This window comes from Oncorhynchus gorbuscha, linkage group LG10 (genome assembly GCF_021184085.1).
Source record: "Oncorhynchus gorbuscha isolate QuinsamMale2020 ecotype Even-year linkage group LG10, OgorEven_v1.0, whole genome shotgun sequence".
In the NCBI taxonomy this organism is placed as follows: Eukaryota; Metazoa; Chordata; class Actinopteri; order Salmoniformes; family Salmonidae; genus Oncorhynchus; species Oncorhynchus gorbuscha.
Window position 1 is genome coordinate 70,944,347 of NC_060182.1, and position 14,614 is coordinate 70,958,960.

General features: G+C 45.1%; 1 protein-coding gene across 5 annotated transcripts in view; it reads right to left on the reverse strand.

Annotated features, from left to right (window-relative positions):
- Nucleotides 1-2,056: 2,056 nt before the first annotated feature.
- Nucleotides 2,057-14,614, reverse strand: part of tmem63c (transmembrane protein 63C) — a 59,935-nt gene continuing 47,377 nt past the window's right edge. For 4 of the 5 annotated variants that reach the window (XM_046366882.1, XM_046366884.1, XM_046366883.1 and 1 more), the window contains 10 exons: nt 11,434-11,587; nt 11,205-11,311; nt 10,482-10,568; nt 10,267-10,332; nt 9,995-10,157; nt 9,814-9,919; nt 5,299-5,466; nt 5,048-5,160; nt 4,653-4,743; nt 2,057-4,531 (listed from right to left, as the gene is read on the reverse strand). In XM_046366882.1, the coding sequence (XP_046222838.1) occupies nt 4,398-4,531; nt 4,653-4,743; nt 5,048-5,160; nt 5,299-5,466; nt 9,814-9,919; nt 9,995-10,157; nt 10,267-10,332; nt 10,482-10,568; nt 11,205-11,311; nt 11,434-11,587 (1,189 nt within the window). In that variant the 3' untranslated portion in view covers nt 2,057-4,397. The remainder of the gene's footprint in view (nt 4,532-4,652; nt 4,744-5,047; nt 5,161-5,298; nt 5,467-9,813; nt 9,920-9,994; nt 10,158-10,266; nt 10,333-10,481; nt 10,569-11,204; nt 11,312-11,433; nt 11,588-14,614) is intronic. The other variant, XM_046366886.1, reaches the window with a different exon arrangement.

The following is a 14,614-nucleotide window of genomic DNA, read 5'->3' on the forward strand; positions in this document are numbered from 1 at the left end:
TGGAGGAAGGGCTTTCTCCTATAGAGCTCCATTTTTATGGAATGGTCTGCCTATGGTCCTTCTGTAGCTCAGTTGGTAGAGCATGGCGCTTGTAACGCCAGGGTAGTGGGTTCGATCCCCGGGACCACCCATACGTAGAATGTATGCACACATGACTGTAAGTTGCTTTGGATAAAAGCGTCTGCTAAATGGCATATATTATTATTATATTATTATTACCCATGTGAGAGACGCAAACTCGGTCTCAACCTTTAAGTCTTTACTGAAGACTCATCTATTCAGTGGGTCATATGATTGAGTGTAGTCTGGCCCAGGAGTGTGAAGGTGAACGGAAAGGCTCTGGAGCAACGAACCGCCCTTGCTGTCTCTGCCTGGCCGGTTCCCCTCTTTCCACTGGGATTCTCTGCCTCTAACCCTATTACAGGGGCTGAGTCACTGGCTTACTAGGGCTCTTTCATACCGTCCCTAGGAGGGGTGTGTCACTTGAGTGGGTTGGGTCACTGATGTGATCTTCCTTTCTGGGTTGGCACCCCCCCCCCCTTGGGTTGTGCCGTGGCGGAGATCTTTGTGGTCTATATTCGGCCTTGTCTCAGGATGGTAAGTTAGTGGTCGAAGATAGCCCTCTAGTGGTGTGGGGGCTGTGCTTTGGCAAAGGGGTTATATCCTTCCTGTTTGGCCCTTTCCGGGGGTGTCCTCGGATGGAGCCACAGTGTCTCCTGACCCCTCCTGTCTCAGCCTCCAGTATTTATGCTGAAGTAGTTTATGTGTCGGGGGGCTAGGGTCAGTTTGTTATATCTGGAGTACTTCTCATGTCCTATCCGGTGTCCTGTGTGAATTGAAGTATGCTCTCTCTAATTCTCTCTTTCTTTCTCTCTCTCAGAGGACCTGAGCCCTAGGACCATGCCTCAGGACTACCTGACATGATGACTCCTTGCTGTCCCCAGTCCACCTGGCCGTGCTGCTGCTCCAGTTTCAACTGTTCTGCCTGTGATTATTATTATTTGACCATGCTGGTCATTTATGAACATTTGAACATCTTGGTTCTGTTACAATCTCCACCCGGCACAGCCAGAAGAGGACTGGCCACCCCACATAGCCTGGTTCCTCTCTAGCTTTCTTCCTAGGTTCCTAGGGAGTTTTCCCTAGCCACCGTGCTTCTACACCTGCATTGCTTGCTGTTTGGGGTTTTAGGCTGGGTTTCTGTACAGCACTTTGAGATATCAGCTGATGTACGAAGGGCTATATAAATACATTTGATTTGATTTGATGGTAGCCTAGGCCTACACAGTTTGTGTGTGGCCAAAAGGTTGGTTTCTTGTTATGCTTAACATTTGTTCATAAAACACAATTCTATTCCCCCCTCAAATCAAACAAATAACTTTGATTCTATATTTTTTTAAACTATTTTCTACATTGTAAAATAATAGTGAAGACATTATAACTGTGAAATAACACAAATGGAATCATGTAGTAACCAATCAAAAGTGTTAAACAAATCCAAATATATTTTATATTTGAGATTCTTCAAAGAAGCCACCCTTTGCCTTGATGTCATGTGGTAACCACCGTGATGCATGGAGGTGGTGGTGTGATGGTGTGGGGGTGCTTTGCTGGTGACACTGATTTATTTAGAATTTTAGGCACAATTAAACCAGCATGGCTACCACAGCATTCTGCAGCGATATGCCAACCCACTGGTTTGCGCTTAGTGGGACTATCATTTTTTTTTTTTAAGAGGACAATGACCTAACATACCTCCAGTTTGTTTAAGGGCTATTTGACCAAGAAGGAGAGTGATGGGAGTTCTGCATCAGATGACCTGGCCTCCACAATCACAAGACCTCAACCCAATTCAGATGGTTTGGGATGAGATGGACTGCAGAGTGAAGGAAAAGCAGCCAACAAGTGCTCAGCATATATGGGAACTCCTTCAAGACTGTTGGAAAAGCATTCCCCATGAAGCTGGCTGAGAGAATGCCAAGAGTGTGCAAACCTATCATCAAGGCAAAGGGTGGCTACTTTGAAGAACACTTTTATGGTTACTACATGATTCCATAGTTTTAATGTCTTCACTATTATTCTACAATGTAGAAAATAGTAAAAAAAATATAGAAAAACCCTTGAATGAGTAGGTGTATCCAAACTTTTGACTGGTACTGTAACTACAGCTTATAATCAACTCATAGGAAGGGAAAAGACACCAGAGAATCAATGTTCAAATCCCATTATATCATCGACAAAGAGCTTGAATATATGATCACAGAATACAGCAGTTAGAAACTGCAAAGACACCGACAACAAGGCACCTTAAAGCCACAATCCAAATGCTTCCATTGAAAAACCCCATCAGACTAGCAAATAGTCTGCACATAATGAGTCAACATCATTAGCTCGGTGGTTTGTGTAGCACACTGCTCGACAGACCTGGGTTCAAAGACTATTTCAATTACTTTCAAAGACATTTTGAAGCAAGTATGTCGATGTGTTTTCATTGAAAATAAGTAGTTCAATATTTGAATGTATTTGGAACTATTGGCATGTACTTGAAAATCCTCAAATACACAGACAAGTGCATTTAAATACTCCATGCATTCGAACCTTGTCCTTTAGGGTACATTTATTTTTAATTTTTAATAAATGTATTTGGAAATAAGCATGTCAAAAAAGTAGGCTATTTATAGGAAACTATTAGAATATACTTTCTAATACTTCAAGAAAAGATAGTAACATTCAGCTACATTAGAAAATATTCAAAACTCAGAAAATACAACTTTTACTAAAGACTTATATGCATGTACTTTATTGAACCCAGGTCTGCTGCTTGTCTATTGGTTGAAGGAACTGTATGACACACAGTACACAGGAAGATGGCTGCTCACACAAAGTAGGTAGTACGATAATAGCTATCATTTGCGTTGGATAGAACTATGGCCAGAATGTGCACATATGAGTGTTTGTTTGAATCGGTCTCCCGCTTTTCCCTGCTCTTACATTTACATTTACATTTAAGTCATTTAGCAGACGCTCTTATCCAGAGCGACTTACTCTTCAGTTCAGTCCATGCAACATAGTGAGTTTTTCTTCAAGGCACAGCAAGAGAGCACAATGACAAAACTCAATCAGTTTCCATTTAGTTTGGCATGGAAACCTCTCACCCGAGCAGCAAAACACTCGCAATACAAAACTAGCAAAGGTTACTGTATGATTGAATCAAACAGTGAGGTCAGCCGAGTCTTTAGTTTGATGGGTGGACATGGAGTATTACAATGTATATGTTCGCAACATGCAGTGGAGCGGACGACTGGTTTGGACTACTGAAACCATGATGCAATAGGGTACTACTAGTATCTTTTCAAGACTATTTTTGCGGCCGGACCTTTACGCACAACGTTTTAAAACCCAAGTCAATTGGAGATAATGTTCTAAAAATTGAGGACTTCAGGTGCTCCCTGAACTTGTCCAATAAGAGTACTCCTTTTTGTTTTCTGTTCTGAAATCTTTTCTCCCATTTCCTCCTACTGAACACAACTATGATGTTCTCATAATAACAGTCATTGATAAACATTAATAAAAAGGGATGGCACTATATATAAATTATTAAACAATACACACAGTCCGCCCCTCAGCACAATAATATCACATACAACTGACAGTACAGAAGAGCAAAAACAAGAACCTTGACAATAAATGCAATCGTATCAGACCCGTTGTCCCTTCCCCTCCATAGGGTGTTAGAGCTCGGAGTTCCACTCTGCCTTCCCTCCGTCTGTCCTGTTCTCCCACTGCAGATGGCTTGATCCCGACCCGCAGCCCTGCCTCGCAGAGCTCTACCACACTAGAGCCAGATCCCCCAGAGCCAAGACCATTCTGTCTAGTAGGGTCGTTGGGTTAAAACCCACTGAACTGGTGAAATTCATCCCTACTCCTTTCCCAGTGGTACACAAAGATAGTGTCCTTCACTACACAGTCACTCCCAGTCAGGTCACATACAGTATGGTAAAGTTCATTCACTTATAGAGGGGGAAAAAGGGAGACATGAAGTAGTCAGAAAACTACAGATGCACTTTTGTTTGAAGTATCCTCAGTATTGTTTATTTAAGATGAAGCCCCCACATCCCCTCCACTGGGCTGGGGAAGAACCTATTTCAGCCTTTGGTTCCAAAGAACCTCCAAACACAATATCCAAAAGGGTCCCTCACAAACATTGTAGAGTCAGAGTGGCTTGGATGTGGAAGAGGGTAAAACAAGGGTTTTAAAAAAACATCTTTCTCTCTTACAAATAGGAGACGGTATGGAGGTTAGGGAGGGGGGTGAGTCACTGGTAGCACACTGGGCTGTCCATGAGGGGGCTGGAGTAATAGGGGTTAGGAGGGTCCTGGAGCTCTGTCTCGACAGTCTCAACCTGGTCTTCCTCCTCCTCTTGCTCCTCTCTGTCCTGGGAGCTGGCCATAGTCCCGTAGCTCTGGTGAGCTGGGGAGGGCATGGGGGTCAGGCCTAACTCCGGCTCCAGCAACACAGATGCCACAAACAGCTGAGGGGAGAGACACAGAGAAAGAAGTTACTAATTACTAAAACTGAAATGACTCATACATATATACTAGTTATGAGCTTATTGTACAGGGATTGAGAGTGGTGTGAATGAAGGCAGGTACATTGGAGGGGGTGGAGGAGGGGGGTGGAGCTTCTCTCTGCATCAGTGAAGGCCCCTTCTGCTGGCTGGTCAGCAGACATCTGGTCAAACATCTGAAACACATTGGGACAGTGATAATTAAGACATTGAGGGCCAGTACTCTACACCCACCGGGGGGGGAGGGGGAGGGGGGGGGTGTCAATAATAATCTCACACTGAAGTTATAGGGATTTATCTAAAGAGCATAGCTGCACTGCGACAGCAGATGCTTAAATACCACATCTCATAAAGACATAGCCCAAGGTCGAGGTACTTAGGCTTAATAAATTACATTACATAGAGTTTGTCAAAAACTAAGGCTGTGCTAGCAATAACACCAGTACAGCACTATGTCCCATTGTTCATACTATCTCTGACCTGGTAGCTTGATGACTTGTCAGGCTGTTTCCTAAGGCATAAGCTGAAGAGGGAGAAGACAAGGCAGGAGAGCAGCGACACAAATGTGAAGAGGGTGATGGGACGCATTGGGCCTGGAGCACAAGAGAAGAACCACAATCAAGACCACATCACCATATATGACGACTCACTAAGCTATGTCTGACTATCAGTGGGTAACCCACATGTATCGGTCTGTTTGATAGGCTATGGTAACATGAACCAGGAAGTACCCAGCCTGAGCACAGAGAAGAACAGGAGCCAGAACATGCAGAGGATGGGCGCCACGATGACCTGGCTGATGGCTGCAGTGTGGATGCGCTGGTTGAGGTTGGTGGGCACGTAGGCATAGTAGATGTTGTAACGGTCCACCATGTGTTTCAGGATCAGGTAGAGCAGCCCTGAGAGACAGACATACACCGAGCTGACTGATGAGGACATATGCAGCCAATCACCTATTGTAAAGTGTTAACTTCAGTCTAAAGCATAGTTGAGGTCAATTACACTCCCATTCCTGTCGGCTGACTTCGGAATTTACTAGAATTTAGATGGAATTGACCCCAACTCAGGGCTACAGAATGAATAACAGGTTAAAGACAGCATGCAGCAGGGCCCAGGCCTGGTACAATGTGGAAGGCAGGTGTCAAGGCCTGGAGAGTAGCAGCAGTAAATAAAGGAGAGTAGCGGCAGTAAATAAAGGAGAGTAGCGGCAGTAAATAAAGGAGAGTAGCGGCAGTAAATAAAGGAGAGTAGCGGCAGTAAATAAAGGAGAGTAGCGGCAGTAAATAAAGGAGAGTAGCGGCAGTAAATAAAGGAGAGTAGCGGCAGTAAATAAAGGAGAGTAGCGGCAGTAAATAAAGGAGAGTAGCGGCAGTAAACAGAGGAGAGTAGTGGCCGTAAATAAAGGAGAGTAGCGGCAGTAAATAAAGGAGAGTAGCGGCAGTAAATAAAGGAGAGTAGCGGCAGTAAACAAAGGAGAGTAGCGGCAGTAAATAAAGGAGAGTAGCGGCAGTAAATAAAGGAGAGTAGCGGCAGTAAATAAAGGAGAGTAGCGGCAGTAAATAAAGGAGAGTAGCGGCAGTAAATAAAGGAGAGTAGCGGCAGTAAACAAAGGAGAGTAGCGGCAGTAAACAGAGGAGAGTAGCGGCAGTAAATAAAGGAGAGTAGCGGCAGTAAACAAAGGAGAGTAGCGGCAGTAAACAAAGGAGAGTAGCGGCAGTAAATAAAGGAGAGTAGCGGCAGTAAATAAAGGAGAGTAGCGGCAGTAAATAAAGGAGAGTAGCGGCAGTAAATAAAGGAGAGTAGCGGCAGTAAATAAAGGAGAGTAGCAGCAGTAAATAAAGGAGAGTAGCGGCAGTAAATAAAGGAGAGTAGCGGCAGTAAATAAAGGAGAGTAGCGGCAGTAAATAAAGGAGAGTAGCGGCAGTAAATAAAGGAGAGTAGCGGCAGTAAATAAAGGAGAGTAGCGGCAGTAAATAAAGGAGAGTAGCGGCAGTAAATAAAGGAGAGTAGCGGCAGTAAATAAAGGAGAGTAGCGGCAGTAAATAAAGGAGAGTAGCGGCAGTAAATAAAGGAGAGTAGCGGCAGTAAATAAAGGAGAGTAGCGGCAGTAAATAAAGGAGAGTAGCGGCAGTAAATAAAGGAGAGTAGCGGCAGTAAACAAAGGAGAGTAGTGGCAGTAAATAAAGGAGAGTAGCGGCAGTAAACAAAGGAGAGTAGCGGCAGTAAATAAAGGAGAGTAGCGGCAGTAAACAAAGGAGAGTAGCGGCAGTAAATAAAGGAGAGTAGCGGCAGTAAATAAAGGAGAGTAGCGGCAGTAAATAAAGGAGAGTAGCGGCAGTAAATAAAGGAGAGTAGCGGCAGTAAACAGAGGAGAGTAGCGGCAGTAAATAAAGGAGAGTAGCGTCCGTAAATAAAGGAGAGTAGCGGCAGTAAACAGAGGAGAGTAGCGGCAGTAAACAAAGGAGAGTAGCGGCAGTAAATAAAGGAGAGTAGCGGCAGTAAATAAAGGAGAGTAGCGGCAGTAAATAAAGGAGAGTAGCGGCAGTAAATAAAGGAGAGTAGCGGCAGTAAATAAAGGAGAGTAGCGGCAGTAAATAAAGGAGAGTAGCGGCAGTAAATAAAGGAGAGTAGCGGCAGTAAATAAAGGAGAGCAGTAAATAAAGGAGAGTAGCGGCAGTAAATAAAGGAGAGTAGCGGCAGTAAATAAAGGAGAGTAGCGGCAGTAAATAAAGGAGAGTAGCGGCAGTAAATAAAGGAGAGTAGCGGCAGTAAATAAAGGAGAGTAGCGGCAGTAAATAAAGGAGAGTAGCGGCAGTAAATAAAGGAGAGTAGCGGCAGTAAATAAAGGAGAGTAGCGGCAGTAAATAAAGGAGAGTAGCGGCCGTAAATAAAGGAGAGTAGCGGCAGTAAATAAAGGAGAGTAGCGGCAGTAAACAGAGGAGAGTAGCGGCCATAAATAAAGGAGAGTAGCGGCAGTAAATAAAGGAGAGTAGCGGCAGTAAATAAAGGAGAGTAGCGGCAGTAAATAAAGGAGAGTAGCGGCAGTAAATAAAGGAGAGTAGCGGCAGTAAATAAAGGAGAGTAGCGGCAGTAAATAAAGGAGAGTAGCGGCAGTAAACAGAGGAGAGTAGCGGCAGTAAATAAAGGAGAGTAGCGGCCGTAAATAAAGGAGAGTAGCGGCAGTAAACAGAGGAGAGTAGCGGCAGTAAACAAAGGAGAGTAGCGGCAGTAAATAAAGGAGAGTAGCGGCAGTAAATAAAGGAGAGTAGCGGCAGTAAATAAAGGAGAGTAGCGGCAGTAAATAAAGGAGAGTAGCGGCAGTAAATAAAGGAGAGTAGCGGCAGTAAATAAAGGAGAGTAGCGGCAGTAAATAAAGGAGAGTAGCGGCAGTAAATAAAGGAGAGTAGCGGCAGTAAATAAAGGAGAGTAGCGGCAGTAAATAAAGGAGAGTAGCGGCAGTAAATAAAGGAGAGTAGCGGCAGTAAATAAAGGAGAGTAGCGGCAGTAAATAAAGGAGAGTAGCGGCAGTAAATAAAGGAGAGTAGCGGCAGTAAATAAAGGAGAGTAGCGGCAGTAAATAAAGGAGAGTAGCGGCAGTAAATAAAGGAGAGTAGCGGCAGTAAATAAAGGAGAGTAGCGGCAGTAAATAAAGGAGAGTAGCGGCAGTAAATAAAGGAGAGTAAACAGTAAATAAAGGAGAGTAGCGGCAGTAAATAAAGGAGAGTAGCGGCAGTAAATAAAGGAGAGTAGCGGCAGTAAACAAAGGAGAGTAGCGGCAGTAAATAAAGGAGAGTAGCGGCAGTAAATAAAGGAGAGTAGCGGCAGTAAATAAAGGAGAGTAGCGGCAGTAAACAAAGGAGAGTAGCGGCAGTAAATAAAGGAGAGTAGCGGCAGTAAATAAAGGAGAGTAGCGGCAGTAAATAAAGGAGAGTAGCGGCAGTAAATAAAGGAGAGTAGCGGCAGTAAATAAAGGAGAGTAGCGGCAGTAAATAAAGGAGAGTAGCGGCAGTAAATAAAGGAGAGTAGCGGCAGTAAATAAAGGAGAGTAGCGGCAGTAAATAAAGGAGAGTAGCGGCAGTAAATAAAGGAGAGTAGCGGCAGCAGTAAAGTAAATAAAGGAGAGTAGCGGCAGTAAATAAAGGAGAGTAGCGGCAGTAAATAAAGGAGAGTAGCAGCAGTAAATAAAGGAGAGTAGCGGCAGTAAATAAAAAGGAGCAGTAAACAAAGGAGAGTAGCGGCAGTAAATAAAGGAGAGTAAATAAAGCGGCAGTAAATAAAGGAGAGTAGCGGCAGTAAATAAAGGAGAGTAGCGGCAGTAAATAAAGGAGAGTAGCGGCAGTAAATAAAGGAGAGTAGCGGCAGTAAATAAAGGAGAGTAGCGGCAGTAAATAAAGGAGAGTAGCGGCAGTAAATAAAAGGAGAGTAGCGGCAGTAAATAAAGGAGAGTAGCGGCAGTAAACAAAGGAGAGTAGCGGCCGTAAACAAAGGAGAGTAGCGGCAGTAAATAAAGGAGAGTAGCGGCAGTAAATAAAGGAGAGTAGCGGCAGTAAATAAAGGAGAGTAGCGGCAGTAAATAAAGGAGAGTAGCGGCAGTAAATAAAGGAGAGTAGCGGCAGTAAATAAAGAGAGCAGTAAAGGAGGGCAGTAAATAAAGGAGAGTAGCGGCAGTAAACAAGGAGAGTAGCGGCAGTAAACAAAGGAGAGTAGCGGCAGTAAATAAAGGAGAGTAGCGGCAGTAAATAAAGGAGAGTAGCGGCAGTAAACAGAGGAGAGTAGCGGCAGTAAACAAAGGAGAGTAGCGGCAGTAAATAAAGGAGAGTAGCGGCAGTAAATAAAGGAGAGTAGCGGCAGTAAATAAAGGAGAGTAGCGGCAGTAAACAGAGGAGAGTAGCGGCAGTAAACAAAGGAGAGTAGCGGCAGTAAATAAAGGAGAGTAGCGGCAGTAAATAGAGAAGAGTAGCGGCAGTAAATAGAGGAGAGTAGCGGCAGAAGTGGAGTGGGCGTCTGGCTCACAACTCGCTGTGCCTGAGCGTCTGGAACTACAGCACATACACTTCACAGTCTGCACCAGGCTGGCAGCAGAGGTGACCAAGGTTACAGTAGCAGGAGCGAGGTTTCCACTGAGCACACACACAGGAAGGAGACACACACACAGGAAGGAGACACACAAAACACACACATAGGAAGGAAGGATGTGAGAAGCAAAGACAAGCGTGCTTCTTTAGCCTACACACACACGCACTCACCAAAGGGCATGATGATGGGACAGGTGATACTGTAAGTCATGCTAACAGCATAGATGCACATGGTCCATGCGTACTCCAGACCAAACTGGAACTCATAGGCCTGGCTCTGGAGATAAAAAAAAGGTTATTTGATAAATCAAAGATGCACACAAATACTACAGTCAAATACTGCTCCTGTCACCCGTTTGACGTGGATGCGCTCGGCCCCGGGCTTGGCCAAACAGAGACGCAGAGCATACACCATCAGAGCTGGGATACGCAGCAGCTCCATGGCCGTGCCGATCAGGCTGGACGTGATCACGTAGTTTACAAAGAACGCGCCGTTATCAGGCAGGAACACACACCTGTACACAGAGGAGACATATCTTAGAAGTGTGTTTGCCATGGCAGTTCTGTCAGAGCGAGCTACGCAGATGGTACCATAGCAGTAGAGGCCTGGACAGTTTCACTTACTCCAATTTAACATCCTTTTCTTCCAGGAAGTTGACATCAAACAGCCACCTGAAGAACAGATCCAGACTAGAGTAGGGCAAAAGGAGAGGAAAGAAGCACAGGTACATTAGAGCAGAAGCACAGGATCCTGGATCATACACAGTCTCTGTGATGATCATAGCAGTGAACAATAAGTGGTCTGTTACACGTCAGCATGTACGTTCCTATATTCATACCTGGAGAGACCCAGCGAGGGCAGGATGATCACCATGAACACCAACAGTACAAAGCACTTGTGCATCGTGATCTGGTTCTCACTGGATCTGAGGACCCCACAACATGGACCACATCACAACAGAGGACATGTTTTGGACATCACAACACATATTTTGGACATGTAGTACATGTTAGAAAATGAAATACTTTCAGGAGACACTAATGACAGAAGCTCACACAAACACAATCGCACTCACTCACACGCGACATTCAAAAAGCAACATCTCACATATTTAATGATTCCGTTTCGAATGCAAACAACTTAGTGGGCTCATTACCACGAGCAGAGCCTTCCACAATAACAGTAAACATTGATTTGCATGAAGTCCTTCACAATATATGGGTGGGTGGTTATGTAAAGAGACAGTGCTCATAGGTGCAGTGTGAGGTTGTCTCCTCCAGGATGCAGAGCTATTCTGCTCCTCAGTGTATCGCGACCACTTTGCATGTCATTACGACAACCTGACTAGAGAAGTAACGCAGGCAAACAGAGCACACACAGTGAGACAGAGAGAGAACAGTGAGAGAACAGTGAGAGGTGTGTAATTGTGTCGAGAAGACAGACAAAAACAAGTGAAGAGGGTCTGAGGAATATGAATACAGTGTTTTGTCTTTTCAGGGACAGAAGTGGGCCTTGGGTTGAGCAGTATCTGCTGGGGCCTGCAAGCAGTGCAATACTCTACCTGGTCCAGTGAGACTCGAAGAAGGCTGAGTAATAGACTATGAAGGGCAGCAGGACAGAGAATGCCCAGAGCAATAGAGTAGGGAAGAACTGAGTGATGATCGGGCTCTATGGGGAGAAACCAAAACCTCATGAGTTCATTCTGGAAATACTGAGTTTATTTGCTTTTGTACAGCACCATCACCCCATTAGGACCATTCAAGCACTGTAATTCAGGAATGAACTCTGACCCTCAGGCTGTCCACAGGCCGGGTGACGTTGAACTTGTCCATGGTGTTGACAATGATGGCGGGAGTGGTGAGGAAGAAGAGGATGAGGAAGAGGAGAATGTTGAGCAGGACGCTGCGAAGCCACCAGCGGGAGCCACACACTGAGAGGTTCTCCCTGGAGACGAAGGAAAAACATGGTCACTGATCTATCCTGATAGACGGCTGACATGACAGACCTCTCCACGTCCTGTCTCTGCTAATCTGTACTACTGTTTATATCCACATAGTATGAATACAACAAAAACAACCCTTAACGTGGGAGGGAATAACAAACCACACTGGAGTGGATAACAGGTTGGATACAGCACACTCGAGTGCTCCGTTTTAATGAAAGAAAACACAGTCAGTTAGTCAGTCAATCACTGGTCGACCTCAGAGCCTGTGACACCACCAGGGAGCACTCCTGCCGCACAAACACACACAGCCAATGCGGCATGAAGCACAGCGAGCATTGTCTCATTGGCTAATGGGGGATACAGTCGAAGTAGTAACTTCACATACACCTTAGCCAAATACAATTAAACTCAGTTTTTCACAATTCCTGACATTTCATCCTCGTAAAATTCCCAGTCTTAGGTCCGTTAGGATCACCACTTTATTTTAACAATGTAAAATGTCAGAAAAATATTAGAGAGAATGATATATTTCAGCTTTTATTTCTTTCATCAAATTCCCAGTGGGTCAGAAGTTCAAATGGACTCATTAAGTATTCGGTAGCATTGCCTTTACACTATTCAAATTGGGTCAAACGTTGTGGGTAGCCTTCCACAAGCTTCCCACAATAAATTGGGTGAATTTTGGCCCATTTCTCCTGACAGAGCTGGTGTAACCGAGTCAGGTTTGTAGGCCTCCTTGCTCACACACGCTTTTTCAGTTCTGCCCACAAATGTTCTATAGGACTGAGGTCAGGGCTTTGTGATGGCCAACACCTTGACTTTGTTGTCCTTAAGCCATTTTGCCACAACTTTGGAACTGGAGCTTGGGGTCATTGTCCATTTAGAAGACCCGACCAAGCTTTAACTTCCTGACTGATGTCTTGAGATGTTGCTTCAATATAGCCATATCATTTTCATTCCTCATGTAGCCATCTATTTTGTGAAGTGCAGCAAAGCACCTCCACAACATGATGCTGCCACCCTCATGCTTCACGGTTGGAATGGTGTTCTTCGGCTTGCAAGCCTCCCCTTTTTCCCTCCAAACATAACGATGATCATTATGGCCAAACAGTTATATTTTTGTTTCATCAGACCAGAGGACATTTCTCCAAAAAGTACAATCTTTGTCCCCATGTGCAGATGCAAACCGTAGTCTGGCTTTTTTTATGGCGGTTTTAGAGCAGTGGCTTTTTCCTTGCAGAGCGGCCTTTCAGGTTTTTTTTATTTATCCTTTATTTAACCAGGTAGGCTAGTTGAGAACAACTTCTCATTTGCAACTGTGACCTGTCCAAGATAAAGCATAGCAGTTTGACATATACAACACACATGGAATAAACAAATCATATAGTCAATAATACAGTAGAAAAAATAAGTCTATATATAGTGAATGGAAATGAGGTAAGATGAGGGAGTTAAGGCAATAAATAGGCCATGGTGGTGAAGTAAGTACAATATAGCAATTAAACACTGGAATGGTAGCTGTGCAGAAGATGAATGTGCAAGTAGAGATACTGGAGCGCAAAGGAGCAAGATAAATAAATACAGTATGTGGATGAGGTAGTTGGATGGGCTGTTTACAGATGGGCTATGTACAGGTCTGTGAGCTGCTCTGACAGCTGGTGCTTAAAGCTAGTGAGGAAGATATGAGTCTCCAGCTTCAGTGATTTTTGCAGTTCGTTCGAGTCATTGGCAGCAGAGAACTGGAAGGAAAGGCGGCCAAAGGAGGAATTGGCTTTGGGGGTGACCAGTGATATATACCTGCTGGAGCTTGTGCTATGAGTGGGTGCTGCAATGGTGACCAGTGAGCTGAGATAAGGTGGGGCTTTACCTAGCAGAGACTTGTAGATGACCTGGAGCCAGTGGTTTAGAAACGAGAGTGAAGCGAGGGCCCAACGAAAGAGCGTACAGGTTGCAGTGGTGGGTAGTATATGGGGCTTTGTTCACAAAACGGATGGCACTGTGATAGACTGCCTCCAATTGGTTGAGTAGAGTGTTGGAGGCTATTTTGTAAATGACATCGCCGAAGTCGAGGATTGGTAGGATGGTCAGTTTTATGAGGGTATGTTTGGCAGCATGAGTGAAGGATGCTTTGTTGCGAAATAGGAAGCCGATTCTAGATTTAATTTTGGATTGGAGATGCTTAATGTGAATCTGGAGAGACTTTACAGTCTAACCAGACACCCAGGTATTTGTAGTTGTCCACATGTTCTAAGTCAGAACCATCGAGAGTAGTGATGCTGGACGGGGGGGCAGGTGCGGGCAGTGATCGGTTGAAGAGCATGCATTTGGTTTTACTTGCATTTAAGAGCAGTTGGAGGCCACGGAAGGAGTGTTGTATGGCATTGAAGCTCGTCTGGAGGTTTGTTAACACAGTGTCCAACGAAGGGCCAGATGTATACTGAGTGGTGTCTGCGTAGAGGTGGATCAGAGAATCACCAGCAGCAAGAGCGGCATCATTGATGAATACAGTGAAGAGAGTCGGCCCGAGAATTAAACCCTATCGTGTTAAGGGCGCTGTACTGCAGCGCCAGCTGTGCCATCAGATACTCTGGGTTCGCGCCAAGGCTCTGTCGTATCCGGCCGCGACCGGGAGGTCCGTGGGGCGACGTACAATTGGCCCAGCGTCGTCCGGGTTAGTGAGGGCTTGGCCGGTAGGGATGTCCTTGTCTCATCGCGCACCAGCGACTCCTGTGGCGGGCAAGGCGCAGTGCGTGCCAACCAAGGTTGCTTGGTGCACAGTGTTTCCTCCGACACATTGGTGCGGCTGGCTTCCGGGTTGGATGGCGCTGTGTTAAGAAGCAGCGCAGCTTGTTTGGGTTGTGTATTGGAGGCCGCATGACTTTCAACCTTCGTCTCTCCCGAGCCCGTACGGGAGTTGTAGCGATGAGACAAGCTACTAAAAACAATTGGATACCACGAAAAAGGGGAGAAATAAAAAATAATAATAACTATGTCAATTAGCCTAACAGAAGCTTCTAAAGCTATGA